This window comes from Vipera berus (genome assembly GCF_964194415.1).
Source record: "Vipera berus genome assembly, chromosome: 1".
Taxonomy (NCBI): domain Eukaryota; kingdom Metazoa; phylum Chordata; class Lepidosauria; order Squamata; family Viperidae; genus Vipera; species Vipera berus.
Genome location: NC_138202.1, coordinates 345220604 through 345234666, shown reverse-complemented (window position 1 = coordinate 345234666; position 14063 = coordinate 345220604). Strand labels below are relative to the sequence as shown.

Sequence of the window (14063 nt, the reverse complement as noted above, 5' to 3'; positions counted from 1 at the left end):
GAAGCAGACTTGACTGTGTTTAGGATAGACTTTGAAATAGTTTTGTCCCCTTGAAATCGGGAGGACTGAATCTAACAGATCTCATGGTTTAAGTGGCACAACTTTTGAATCCAGCCCATTCAGACTGTCTCATTTAGGCCCACTATATATACTCTGCATTGTTTTTTGTTTGAGAAAGGTGACAGAGTTTGTGTAGAACATCTCCTGAGCCAACAAGGAGAATGCACAGAAGAAGTGGTACTGAGAGTAGCCAGGTTTTGCACAGCAACCACACTGATACACTGAGGCGTGTAAAAAGGAAAAAAACTTTACTTTTAGGAGTAGCACAAGTCAAGAATAAACAGTCCAGGTCATACATGGGTACAGAGAAGATATCAACAGTTCAAGAGTTATCCAATACAAAGTCGTCTTACCAGTCCAAAAGTAAAAAAACACAGTTCAGGTTTAGCAAACAGTAGCAAAACCACAATCAACAATGATCAACAAAAAAAGTAACTAACACAGAGAGAAGCTATGTCTCTAGCTCCCTCTTATGGCCGTTGAAAGAACACAGCATTGGCCAATCATTACACATTGAAAGGGATACAATACATTACAAATCATGGCTTATATATTGCCAACCCAACCAGTTAGGCTATAATCATATGACTAACAAAAGGGAAAAAAGTATTTTAAATTTATTACTTTTCCCACTGAAGTCTCTGTCTTCCACATATGTCTCTGTAGCCTTGCCTTATTTAGTCAGTGAAGCTTCTTCTGTTTCCCCCATCAAAGAGGCAGATCGCTATAAACAGTTGGTGACAGTGGGATATGGAGAGTAAACTAAACTGCATGCAAATCTATCCTAGGGGATCAATCTGCTCATGTGCGTCAATGACAAGAGGATCTCCTGCTTCAGCAGGGAGTTGGACTAGAACAGGGGTAGGCAACCTTGGCTCTTTTATGACTCATGGACTTCAACTCCCAGAATTCCAGAAGACTTCACAGCATCTCCGACCTGCCTGGCCTGGCAATGCATAACTGAACTTAATAAGAATATGGGTGATTCCTTCCTCCAAACCAACTGATGACATCTACCAGGATTTTCATATAGATGCTAAGTATTATGGGGGAAGAGAGATGCAAGCCTGGGGGAGGAGTGTGTGTAACTGTTACAGACTTGAGTGTTCTTCACCTATGAGCAATGACTCCCATCCTTTGCAGGTTGTTCAGAAAGACACCATGACTGATGGTAACAAGATGCTGGATTAAATGAAGCAAGAGTGCTCTTTTTGTATAATTCGATAAATTAAGCCTAGTTTGACATCACATTAAGCTACTCCTTAGGAATCACAATTAGCTAGAGTCATACATCATACTCAGTCCACAATAGCTGGATTCATATAGCAATATACTAGCAAATTTTGGTTTAATTAGTAATTGAAATCTAGTAATAATTAGCTCAAGGTTACCCAGTGAGTGTTATGGGTAGAAATTTGAATAGCAAATAAAATCCAATGTTCCTTTCACTCCACCTTCTGCTCTTTCATTTTTTTAAATTGTTACTCCTGGTTACTTAATTTTACATTTGCTTTCTGCTTCTCTCAGAAATAAACAGGATGTTGCTTTTATTGGAAAGTTCTTCAAAAGTAGTAATTATTGAACTGAAGCTTGGCACTGAAATGGCTTGGTTTTTTTTTTCCTGCTGGGACACCTCTAAGAGGCCAAAATTACTTTTTACAGCTCTTGCTACCCAGAATGCAAACTTGTCGAGTCCAAATCTCCATCATGGTTTCACGTGAAGAAACTCCCATTGTCTCCAGAATCCTACAAAGGGGAAATTTTAAAAAATTAGACACAAAGTCCAGTGCAATACACAATCTATAAGAATAATTATATCAGAATGAACCTGATTGGCATGTATGCCAGTCAATAGCTAATTTATTTATTTATTTATTAAATTTTTATACCGCCCTTCTCCCGAAGGACTCAGGGCGGTGTACAGGGCAATAAATATCAAAATGTAAATACAAAAGTTAAAAAAGAGATTAAAAAGAATTAAATAATTATGCCCAATAATACAATACTAAAAATGTGTTAAAACTGAATCCAACCCCAAACCCATCAGACCAGGCCAGATTGTTCAAATAAATAAGTTTTTAAATCACGCCGGAAGGAGCGCAGGTCGGGAGCCATCCAGAGCTCAACCGGCAAGCGGTTCCACAGGTCTGGCGCACCCACAGAGAACGCCCTCCCCCTGGGGGCCACCAATCGACATTCTCTGATCGGAGGCACCCTGAGGAGGCCCTCTCTGTGGGAGCGCACTGGATGGAGGGAAGTTGATGCCGGCAGCAGGTGTTGCCGTAGGTAATCCGGACCCATGCCATGTAGGGCTTTGTAGGTCATAACCAGCACCTTGAATTAAACAGCTGGGGAACATCATTTGTCTATTTTGGGGTATCTATTCCCCAATAAGGAATTATTTTTGCCAGTATAGGATATCTCAACAATTTTTGACTAAAAATTAGAAAATTATAATGTCACTGTAATGGCATGTGGGAAAGACTGGACCAAGAGACACTGCCTAGAGAACAGTCAGATAAGAGGCAGCATAGCCTGCAGCTGGACAGTGGGCAGGGCAAGAAGCTCGTAAAGGACCCTCCCTAATTTTTTGGGCTGTGAAGGAGACGGCGAGAGAATTGTACTTTCAGACTTGCAAGAGTCGTCAATGTAGCTTTACAATAAAGTAGAATTAGTTCATCTGGCTGTAATTCCTAGCTAGTTAGTTAACCCAGTGAAGCTGGCAGTCAGGTTTCAACACAGATCTTCCTAACTGTCATGCCTCCGTTGGAGCCTGAATCTGCAGAGGAAAATGAGCTGGAATGGGACCCTATGGAGGTCAAGGGAGAGGTGTCTGTGGCTTCAGGGGAATGTGAGGAAGAGCAGGCCGAGGCAGGCCAGGGCCCTTCAGGATTGGGACAGGAGGGACAGAGTTCAGGCGATGAGCAAGGGCCACCCTCACCTGATCCTAGAGCATGGAGAGTGGAGAGAAGGAGGGAACAATGCAGGCAGGCTCAACTACTCGGGAGGAGAGCGTCCCGCCCCTCTCCACAAGGCACACCTGGAGACTGAGATTTAAGGAGACGCTGTGGGGAGAGGCATTTGTCGAGAACAAACGCTGATTCCTTGGAGTTTTGTGTGTTGTTGCTGATCTCTTGTTCTGTGACTCTGCTTGGAAACCTGGAAACTGACCATTGGACTGACTGACAACATTGCTTGGATGTTGAAAGACCTCGGACTGTATTTTGGTTTCTCTTTTGAAACTTCTCAGGCAAGCTTGTATTCACACAGACCCGTTAGGTTTATGATGTATGTGTCACTCCTTGTTATCTCCGTGGCCTTGAGTAAATTCATCTCCTAATCAGACTGTATGTGAAACTACTTGCAGCCAGAGGCGGCTGAAGGTGTGTATATCTTCCTTTGTTTGGAGGCTTGCCAGAAACGTGGGAGCATTTGGGGAAAATTTGGAGCAATTAAAGGGCGGTTTGAATTGCCAGCTGACTGCATTGCCTCTGGTGCTGTGCCCTGGGTCATCACACTAACATTCCGCATCAAGAGAATAATTTAAGCATATTAATTTTATTTGTTATTATTATTAAATGTGCTTGCTGCCCATCTCACCACAAAGTGACTTAATTCCACCTTGCAGCCCCTAGAACTCCCTTTTGTAGAAAACCTGTACAGCTATTTCCCTGTTAATATTTGGATGTCTGATGGAGATGTCTTTGGTTTTCTCTAACGTACCCTTCTAAATATGTTAGGGCTGCTTTGTTGCTGGGAATTTTGACAGTTGCAGATGCAACACATCTGGATGGAGGAAGGTCGGAAGAAATTGAATTTACTAATTCTGAGTGCACTGCTCAATTTATCGGCTTTTAAGTTGTGACTATATTTTTTTGCTGATTATTTTGAATATTGCCGTTTTAGTGTAAGCCAATAGTATTTGAAGAATCCCTTTTTTGATCTTATCTAATTAGACTTTTTGTATTGAATTATTTGTCATCATATTACCTTTGTTCAGTGTTCTGGATGAGAGATTTGGCTGCCTCAGGCTGGGCTTTGTGAAATGTCTGGTACATAGAAAAGGACTGGAGATATCCCAGTAATTCAGAGACAGTTTTGGGAACTTTATCGACAATATCTGTGATTCTGTAAAAAAGCAAAATCTTTTAGGGTGGAACCATAAACTTTATCCCCTGGGTTTCTGCAGCCTAGATTAATGAAATGATCCTAAGCTTCTGGGGTGTGCAAAGGAAGGGCAGCTGTAGCTAGTGCTTGGGGGAAAAATGCATTTTGCCTATTTAAAACAAGGTCCCATTGAATAGAAATGGCTTCACTTTTCAGCAATAGCATTGCCTGTTGTAACCAACTGCAGAATGAGATTTAAATACAAGTAGTCCTCATGACCACATGACCGTAGTACTAAGAGTAGCTAGCCATAAGTCACTTTTTCAGTGCCATTCCTTTACTTTCAATGGCCTCTTGGACTCTTATCAGGGAATGCAAGGAGGATCCAATTCAGACAATTATTTCAGAGGGGATTTCTCTTCCTATTTGGTAAATATAATAGTTTTTCTCTAGCTTGCTGTTTCTCAACCTCAGCAGCTTTAAAAGGTGATGACTTCAACTTCTGGAATTCCCCAGCCAGTTGGCATACTGGCTGGGGAATTCTGGATGTTGAAGTCCACACCTTTTAAAGTTAGAGTTTTAAAGAAACAGCTGAATTTTATCTGCTGCTGGTTTATGAACACAGCCAGCCTGGGCCTGGGAGCAATCAAGGACTTCTTCTTCCCTCCTTCAGTGCCTTCATTGGCCAATTGCCTTGCTTCACACACTGCAATGAGCAATGATTAGCTTTGAACGGCATTTGAACAAGCCACAGTTTGCCTGAATTTATACTGCATACTAACCGAAAACATAATTATATCTGAATATAATATAGCACACCATTATACAGTTTGAAATGGCATGCACGTGCATTTGCTGTTTGGCTGGCATGTCATTTTCTAATAATAATGACAACAACAACAACAACAATAATAATAATAAAATAAAAATAAAAGACAACTGTTGATGAGAAAGACAAAAATGTCTGGATAGTGGATGTTGCAGTATCCAGAGACAGCAGAAGTGAAGAGAAACAACTGGAGAAAATCACAAAATACAAAGGCCTGCAAATAGGAATAGAATGACTTTGGCAAAAGAAAACAGTGATAGTACCAATAATAATAGGCATGATGGGTGCAGTTCCAAAACATCTAGAGTACTACTTGAACACTGTCGGCATTGACAAACATCACCATCAGTCAATTGCAAAAGACAGCTTTCCTTGGAATAGCTTACATCCTGTGATGATACCTTTAATATCATCAATAAACAAAATCTTCCCAAGGTCAAATTCCTTTTGGATGAATTTGGGAAGGACTCCATAGGTAGATAAAAATATCAAATCCAGTCTAGATATCTGGCTGAATATGCAACCAATTATAATCATTTATTAAACGTCTCTGCTGCCCAGCTCCCACTGACTCTGGGTGGTTTATTAATTTTTTAAAAAGATTAAAGATTAATCTTTAGATTAAAGATTAATCTTTTAAAAGATTAACTTTTTAAAATGCATGGTCTGTCTGAGCATTGTTGAGGCTTTGCTTCTGGACCCACCATCAAATTCTAATATCCCTGTAAACCACTAGGTGCATATATATGGGATTACAACTTTGACACACAAGATTTGTGCTTGTAATTTTATGCATGGGCTGAAGTTCACAATTTGCTAGCTTCAGTCGTAGAAACACACACTTTTACCACTCACTTTTCCTTATCTTGAAAGGGCAGAGCATCAAATACTGCTTTGTAGTCATCCAAAACAAATTTGACCTTTTCATGTGTATAAGGAAGAAGTTGGGTGCGAATCTGCAAAAAAGAAAAAGGAAAAAGATGTAGAAGTGATTCCATATAAGACATTGGTGAGCTTTGCTCACACTCTTTTCATAGTGGCATTTAGCCTATAATAAATCAGAGCAATAGCATCAAGGCAGGCCCCTTTATCCATGAATGTTCCCCATATGAATTTCTCTTCTTAATTCCAAAATTCAATATTGCTGAATGAAATTGGGGGATGACGAACAGACAAAAGGAAAGATGCCTTGCTAATTCTGAATGTAGGGGACAACCATATTTTGGTTGCAAAATACAGACCACCATTAGGTGGCAGCAAAGACTCTGACCTGTATGTTACCTCTCTGTTGCCATCTTCAGATTCCTGCAGATTTTGCAGAGGTCATTTAATTATAGGGTTAAGAGGATTCAACCATTAATGAATAATGGAATAGTTCTTGACTTATGATCACAACTGAGCCCAAAATTTATGTTGCTAAACAAGGTAGTTGTTAAGTGAGTTTTCTGTTTTACTATCTTTCTTGCTACAGTTGTCAAGTGAATCAGTGCAGTTAAGTTAATAACACGGTTGTTAAGTGAATCTGGTTTCCTTATTGACTTTGCTCGTTAGAAGCTGGTTGGGAAGATTGCAAATGGCAATCACACTACCCTGGGATGCTGCAACTGTTGTAAGTGCAAGGACTGGTTGTAAGTCACTGTCTTCATTGTAGCTGTAATTTTGAATGGTTGCAAAATGAATGATTGTAAGTTAAGGACTACATGTGTACATGTAGCAAGAGCAATATCACCCATCTGGGTGCTTGCAGAGGGCTTACCTCATGGAAGATCTCCGTCAGCTTCTCTGATTGATCTGCATAGTGCCACTGCATATCAAGGGTGTTGGAAGACAAGATAAAACAGCCAGATGGTTTGAGAATCCGGTCCATTTCTTTTATGAAACTGGGGATATCAAACCAGTGCACAGCGCTGAAGGCTGTGATGAGATCCACAGAGTTATCCTCAAATGGCAACTCCTCTGCAGGACATGCACTATGGGAGAGAACAGCAAAGGGATCATTATTTAGTACTCATTCTCTGCCAGCAAACAGTTAATTGCATCTGCCTTCTATAGCAATAGCAATAGCAATAGCACTTAGATTTATATATCACTTCACAGTGCTTTACAACCCTCTCTAAGCAGCTTACAGAGTCAGCAACTTGCCCCCAACGATGTGGAGTCTCATTTTACCCGCCTCGGAAGGATGGAAGGCTGAGTCAACCTTGAGCCAGTGAGAATTGAACTGCCAAACTGCAGGCAGCCAGCAGTCAGCAGAAGTAGCCTGCAGTACTGCATTCTAACCACTGCGCCCCCACGGCTATACCATCTCCTGGTGAAACTTTGACTGCACTTTTCCCCCCAAAGTTTTGCTCTCTGCTTCAACTTGCTTACCAATCTAAGGAGCCAACCACCTTGTCTTGACCATGCAAAACCTGTACTTAAAGGACAATATTTGATCTATGTATCCTGAGCTTTGAAGGGGGTGGATTTGAAAATTTGGAGGTTCAAATTCTTCTTTTTAGTCGCTCCACCATTTTCCAATGAAAGTACAAGACTGGAGCAAAAAAATCCACCATCATTCAGAGGGCAAGGGATAACACCTGACACATTCTGGAGAGAGAGAGAGAAAGTCCCTGAGGATGGGCTCCAGCAGGAGTCTGAAAGCTTGGAAGAATAAAGCTCTGGTCCAGGTGACCGGCTCAGATTGGATCCTGTAACGTTATCCTCGGACACCTATATTTGCCTTCATTCGATAATCTTAATATTTTAATCTGTTTTAGTTTTACAGTTTTAATGTACCTTTATATGTTGTTTTAACTTTTGATTAGGAACTGCTCAGAGTTGGCTACAATATGGGTGGCTATATAAATGTTTTAAACAAATAGGGATTTCTCTGGGTATAAAAAAAGGCCAAAGAACAATCAAACATATTTGGACAATTTTGACTGATCCATGTCTGATTATTTGCCACAAAAATCTTTGCTCATCATTAGTGAGCTTATTTTAAGGAAGAGGCTTAGGGCTCTGAGTGTTTACTTACAAATATGAGACATTGGAAGGATGTGCTGCTCGCTTCGCTTCCTCAATCTGAGCTTCACTTACGTCTGTTCCAACCACCTTCTCAAAATACTTGGCCAGCAGGAGAGTATTTTGACCTGAACCACATCCCACATCCACTCCCAGCTGGAAGCAATTCACCTTTGGAGGAAAAAGAACAATGAATGTCAAAGTCACAGAATGATTTATAGCAGGGGTCCCCAACCCTCGGGCAACAGCCCACTACAGGGCCGTGGAACTGAGCTGCACTAGCAGCGGGCAAGAGCACAGGCACATGCACAGCTCCGCTTGCACAAGCAGCAGGTGCTCACACATGAAGCTCCATTTGTGCAAGTGGCCGGCAATGGAGCTGTGAGCGCTCACACAAAATCATCCCCAGTCGCCAGACCACCAAGCCGGAAAGGTAGGTGACCACTGATTTATAGCGCTATCTTCTCCAATATTTCAGAAAAGAAGGGTTCTTTTCAACTATAGGTTCTAAACTAATTGTTACTACCTAATTTATATATGTCTTCTTGCCATTTGCAAACTACCTTTGATGTCACGGAAATGCAAAACTTGCCTGGGTTCCCTGTCTTGATGATTTGTAGCACCTCCGAAAGATAAAAGATTTATCTCTGGTGCCTTTTTGTTTCTAAAAACACCTTTGTGGTATCGTGATCTCAAGAGATTTTTTTTCAGGAAATAAAAATGTTAGGCAGTCACTCATCTGTACACATGGAACTGACTAAAAAGCAGAAATTTTGCAAGTGGCTGAGAGATACAGGTAAGAGGTTATCAAGTGCTTATGGTCATGTGTTATCCAATCTTGGACTAAATTTGAGAAAAGAATCCATAGCGTATTAAGACAAATTAAACAAAAATACATAGAAACATGGACCCTATTCTTCATCCAGCCCCCCCCCCAAAAAAAAACATTTTGTACCATAAATGCCCACTTGTGTTTTTATTCTCAGGTCGCTGATTCCCCCTCCCTCTAGGCCGGTCTTTCTTAACCTCAGCAACTTTAAGATAGTGACTCCAACTCCCAGAATTCTCCATGATAGCCTGTGGAATTCTGGGGGTTGGAATCCGTACATCTTAAAGCTGCTAAGGTTGAAAAACGCTTATGAAATAAACAATAACACCACCAGATGGATTCAACGTGTGATTCTCAATGGAAACACATCTACACGGAAGGAAGCGTGCAGTGAGATACATCAAGGTTCCGTTTTGGGCTTAAGGGCTCTTCAATCACTTCACAAATGGCCCAGATGAGAGCATCGATGGGACACTCATCAAATTTTCAGGTAACCAAGTTGGGGGGAAATTGCTAACCTTTTGAAAGAGAGATTCCAAATTCAGACTTGAGCATTGGGTCCTATCCAACAAGAAGCCATTCAGTGATGAAAAAAATTAAGACCCTGACTTAGGCAGGAAAAAAAAAACCCCGAAATGCATAAGTAGAGGATAAACAGCACCTGGCTCAATAGAAATGCCTGTGAGAGAGAGTTGGCTCACCACTTAAGTATGTAGAAATGCAAGTTAAGATAGGCAAGAAAATGGTAAGTGAGCACCTGTCCAGCCTAGACGAGTTCAAATCACCAGGACCAGATGGATTACACCCCAAGGTTCTCAAGGAACTGGCAGACGTGATCTCAGAACCACTGAACTATATTTTTCAAAGATCCTGGAGCACTGGGGAACTACCAGAGGACTGGAAGAGAGCTGATGTAGTTCCCATCTTCAAAAAAGGGAAAAAAAATAGATCCAGGAAACTACAGACCTATCAGCCTGACCTCAATACCTGGGAAGATTCTGGAAAAGATAAACAACAAATCAGCGAACACCTTGATGCAAACAAAGTCATCACTAAAAGTCAACATGGGTTTGTCAAAAACAGATCATGCCAGACAAATCTTATTACATTCTTTGACCAAGTGACAAAACTAGTGGACCAGAGGAATGCTGTAGATATAATTTACTTGGACTTCAGTAAGGCATTCGATAAAGTAGATCACAACCTACTACTTGATAGGATAGAAAAATGTGGGTTAGATAGCATTACCACCAGATGGATTCGTAGCTGGCTGACAGGCTGTACTCAGCGTGTGGTCCTCAATGGAACCGCATCTACATGGAAGGAAGTGTGTAGTGGGGTGCCCCAGGGCTCTGTTCTGGGCCCAGTGCTCTTCAATATCTTCATTAATGATTTGGATGAGGGGATAGATGGGGAACTCATCAAATTTGCAGACGTCACCAAGCTGGCAGGAATAGCCAAAACTCCAGAAGATAGGCTTAAGATACAGAAGGATCTGGACAGACTCGAACACTGGGCACTATCTAACAAAATGAAATTCAATGGTGAAAAAAGTAAGGTTCTACACTTAGGCAGCAAAAATCAAATGCATAGGTATAGTATAGGTGGTACCTTGCTCAATAGTAGTAACTGTGAGAGGGATCTCGGAGTCTTAGTAGACAATCACTTCAATATGAGCCAGCAGTGTGCTGCAGCTGCCAAAAAAGCCAACACAGTGCTAGGCTGCATTCAGAGGGATAGAATCAAGATCAAGTGAAGTACTAATACCACTTTACAATGCTTTGGTAAGGCCACACCTGGAATACTGCATCCAGTTTTGGTCACCACGATGTAAAAAAGATGTCGAGACTCTAGAAAGGGTACAGAGAAGAGCAACAAAGATGATTAGGGGGCTGGAGGCTAAAACATATAGGGAACGGTTGCTGGAATTGGGTATGTGTAGTTTAATGAAGAGAAGGGTGAGGGGTGACATGATAGCAGTGTTCCAATATCTCAGGGGCTACCACAAAGAAGAGGGAGTCAAGCTATTCTCCAAAGCACCTGAAAGCAGGACAAGAAGCAACGGATGGAAACTAGTCAAGGAGAGAAGCAACCTAGAACTAAGGAGAAACTTCCTGACAGTTAGAACAATTAACCAGTGGAACAACCTGCCTCCAGAGGTGGTGAATGCTCCAACACTGGAGGTTTTTAAGAAGAGACTGGCCAGCCATTTGCCTGAAATGGTATAAGGTTTCCTGCCTGAGCAGGGGGTTGGACTAGATGACCTCCAAGGTCCCTTCCAACTTTTATTATTATTATTATTATTATTATTATTATTATTATTATTATTATTATTATTATTATTATTATTATTATTATGTGTGTTGCAGCTGCCAAAAAAGCCAACAGAATCGTAGGCAGCATCAACAGAGGGATAGCATCACAATAAGTGGAAATGATAGCAGCCCTCTATACTGGCTAATGGGGCCATATCTGGCATCCAGTTCTGGTTACCGCAGTACAAAAAAAGATGCTCAGACCTTGGAAAGAGTGCAGAGAAGAGCAACAAAAGATGATAAGAGGTCAGGAGGCTAAATCATACGATAAACATTTAAGGGAGCTTGGTATGTTTTTAGCCTAACGAAGAGAAGACATGATAGCAGTCTTTCAATATCTGAAGGGCTGCCACAGAGTAGAGGGCACTGATTTATTCTCCAGAGCATCTGAGAGCAGCACAAGAAGCAATGGGTAGAAACTCATCAGGGGGAGATCCAACCTGGAAGTAAGTAAGAATCTCTGACAGTGAGAATGATTTAAAAAATGGAACAACTTGTCTCCCAGAATTGTGGATAGCAATAGCAGTTAGACTTTTATACCGCTATATACCACTTCACAGTGCTTTACAGCCCTCTCTAAGCGGTTTAGAGAATCAGCATCTTGCCTCCAACAATCTGGGTCCTCGTTTTACCAACCTCAGAAGGATGGAAGGCTGAGTCAACCTTGAGCTGCTCAAAATCGAATTCCTGGAGCGAGCAGTCAGTTAGCTTGTAGTACTGCATTCTAACCATTGCACCCCCACAGATGATCCATCACTGGAGGTTTTAAAGAAAAGACTGGCAGCCATTTATCTGGGATGGTATAATAAGGACTCCTGTCTTGAGCAGGGCATTGGACTATTAGAAGATCTCCAAGATCTCTTCCATTCCTACGATTCTATGGCCTCGGCCATGGGTAGGCAACTTTGGCTCTTTTATGACTCGTGGACTTCAACTCCCAGAATTCCTGAGCCAGGTTGCCTATCCCTGGCTCTGTTTTCTTGTGACTCTGCACCTCCAAATTTGCTAATCTAGCATTTTGTTCCCACAATGGTCTATTTATCTATCCATCAATCTATTGATCTATCGTTTCCCCCATTCAGCTTTTTTTAAAAAAAATTTAATAGGCATCCTTTTTCATTTTATTAGATTTGCATACGTTTGAAATATATGAAATGGTTCTCTCCACGTTTTGCTTTTTTTCTTGCTTATTTCAGTTAAATGTTTTACTTTTATTTCTTTTGGGGGAATAACAAAACATTTGGTATCTGGATTACTAATCCACCAAATTTTCTATCCAGAGAGTAAAAGAATGATGTAAAAAAACGTTAGGATTTTGTCAGAAATGTTGAAAACTTGGTATGCCTGCAATATATATTTTAAAATCTTACATGTTCAATTGTTCGGGGGCACGGAAAGCTGCCAGATGTTTGAAAGCGTGTCCCAATTTTTTGTGCAAAAACTGAGAATACAGACTGTATAAATGAAATATAAATATAGCAATTATTCTGCCTCAGAGTCCTAGCCTTTCACTAGCAAAACTGTTTTGTTCCAAATCAAACATTGGTCCGATTATCACTTCATCACTTCAGAATGTCAACTCTATTAGAGTGATGCAATTTGGCATGCAAAGAGCAACTATATCTCTTCTCTGAAATACAAAGATTCTAGTCCTCATGTTTCTAAGTGCTAAATGTTCTTCTTTTAATTGGGGGGGGGGGTTTCTCCACCCTGACAGACAGGAGCTGTTCATACTGGAGAAGGGATTTTCCCTGCTGCAGTTGGATTCAGTGGACCATTTTCACCTGCGACTGCATCTCTCAATGTTCCCACGCAATCCGCTCTCCCATCCTTTACCTTTTTCTCTAGGAACGCGAGGACGACTGCTTGCAAATTCTCCTGAAGCGAGAACCTGTATTTCTGATAGAAAGCAGCATGATCTTTACCCTCAAACAGGCGAGAGGCCATTTCCTAGCGATGGAGGAACTTTCAACTTTGACAGAGATATACAGGAGGGAGGCTGACGTCGCCTCTGCCCACCTCCGCCTTTTCAATACACACGCACACGGCTAGGTGGAAAAAACGGGACGGAATTTGCAGAACGGCTCCTTTGCGCATAAACCGAGGCGCCGCTTTAGGGAATATTTTAGTATCGTATTCCCAAACGTGATTGGTTCTCCGGAAGGGGGAAAAGAACCAATGGGTGGAAGCTTTTCAGAAAGAGATCCAAGTTTGAAAAAAAAAATCGTTCTTATAATCGGGAAATTATTCCTTAAAACTGAATTTCTCAACCTCAGAAATTTTAAGCTGTGTGAACTACAACTCCCAGAATTCTGGTGTTATAACTGCTCCATCATTGGAGGTTAATTCTAATTCTGATTAATTCTTATGCGTTAATAAATATCCTGTGAAAGCTCTAAAGACTGCTTTTGTCCTAGCACAATCTAGTTCTGGAAGATCTTTGTTAAAACTCCTGCTTCAGGTTGTTAGCTAACATTCATTTGTATTAACCTGAAGCAGGCTTTTTAACAAAGATCTTCCAGAATTAGATTGTGCTAGGACAAAAGCAATCTCTTAGATTCCTGTTCTCAGCAGGGATTGGACTAGTTGGACTTTCAAGAAAGTACTGAACAGCCATTTATCCAGAATGCTAGGCTCTCCTGCAATTGGTGTAGGGTTGGATAGAAGACTTCCAAGGTCCCTTCAGCTCTCTTATTCCATCTTCCAGATCAGAGGTGGGGAACTATGGCTCTTTTATGACTTGTGGACTTCAAATCCCAGAATTCCTGAGGCACAAGTCATAAAAGGAGCATAGTTCTCCATCCTTGTTCTAGAATCTAGACCAGGGGTAGGCAACCTCGGCTCTTTTATGACTCATGGACTTCAACTCCCAGAATTCCTGAGTCAGCATAGCTGACTCAGGAATTCTGGGAGTTGA

At 41.3% G+C, this 14063-nt stretch overlaps 1 protein-coding gene across 1 annotated transcript; it reads right to left on the bottom strand.

Moving 5' to 3' along the window:
- Positions 1–286: 286 nt before the first annotated feature.
- On the bottom strand, positions 287–13150 carry LOC308659492 (putative methyltransferase). Its single transcript, XM_081313130.1, has 6 exons — positions 12983–13150; positions 8016–8173; positions 6753–6966; positions 5852–5952; positions 4051–4188; positions 287–1806 (listed from the first exon to the last, which is right to left on the bottom strand). The coding sequence occupies exons 1-6, from the start codon at positions 13091–13093 to the stop codon at positions 1710–1712; spliced, it is 819 nt and encodes a 272-aa protein (XP_081169256.1). The 5' UTR covers positions 13094–13150; the 3' UTR covers positions 287–1709.
- Between the last annotated feature and the right edge of the window lie 913 nt (positions 13151–14063).

Excerpts from the sequence above, each read along its gene's own strand:
- LOC308659492 (XM_081313130.1), bottom strand. The coding sequence starts at position 13,093 with ATGGCCTCTCGCCTGTTTGAGGGTAAAGATCATGCTGCTTTCTATCAG. Across the intron at positions 8,174-12,982 it reads TCGCGTTCCTAGAGAAAAAG|GTGAATTGCTTCCAGCTGGG; the intron begins GTAAAGGATGGG and ends TTTCCTCCAAAG. Across the intron at positions 1,807-4,050 it reads ATCCAGAACACTGAACAAAG|GATTCTGGAGACAATGGGAG; the intron begins GTAATATGATGA and ends TCCCCTTTGTAG.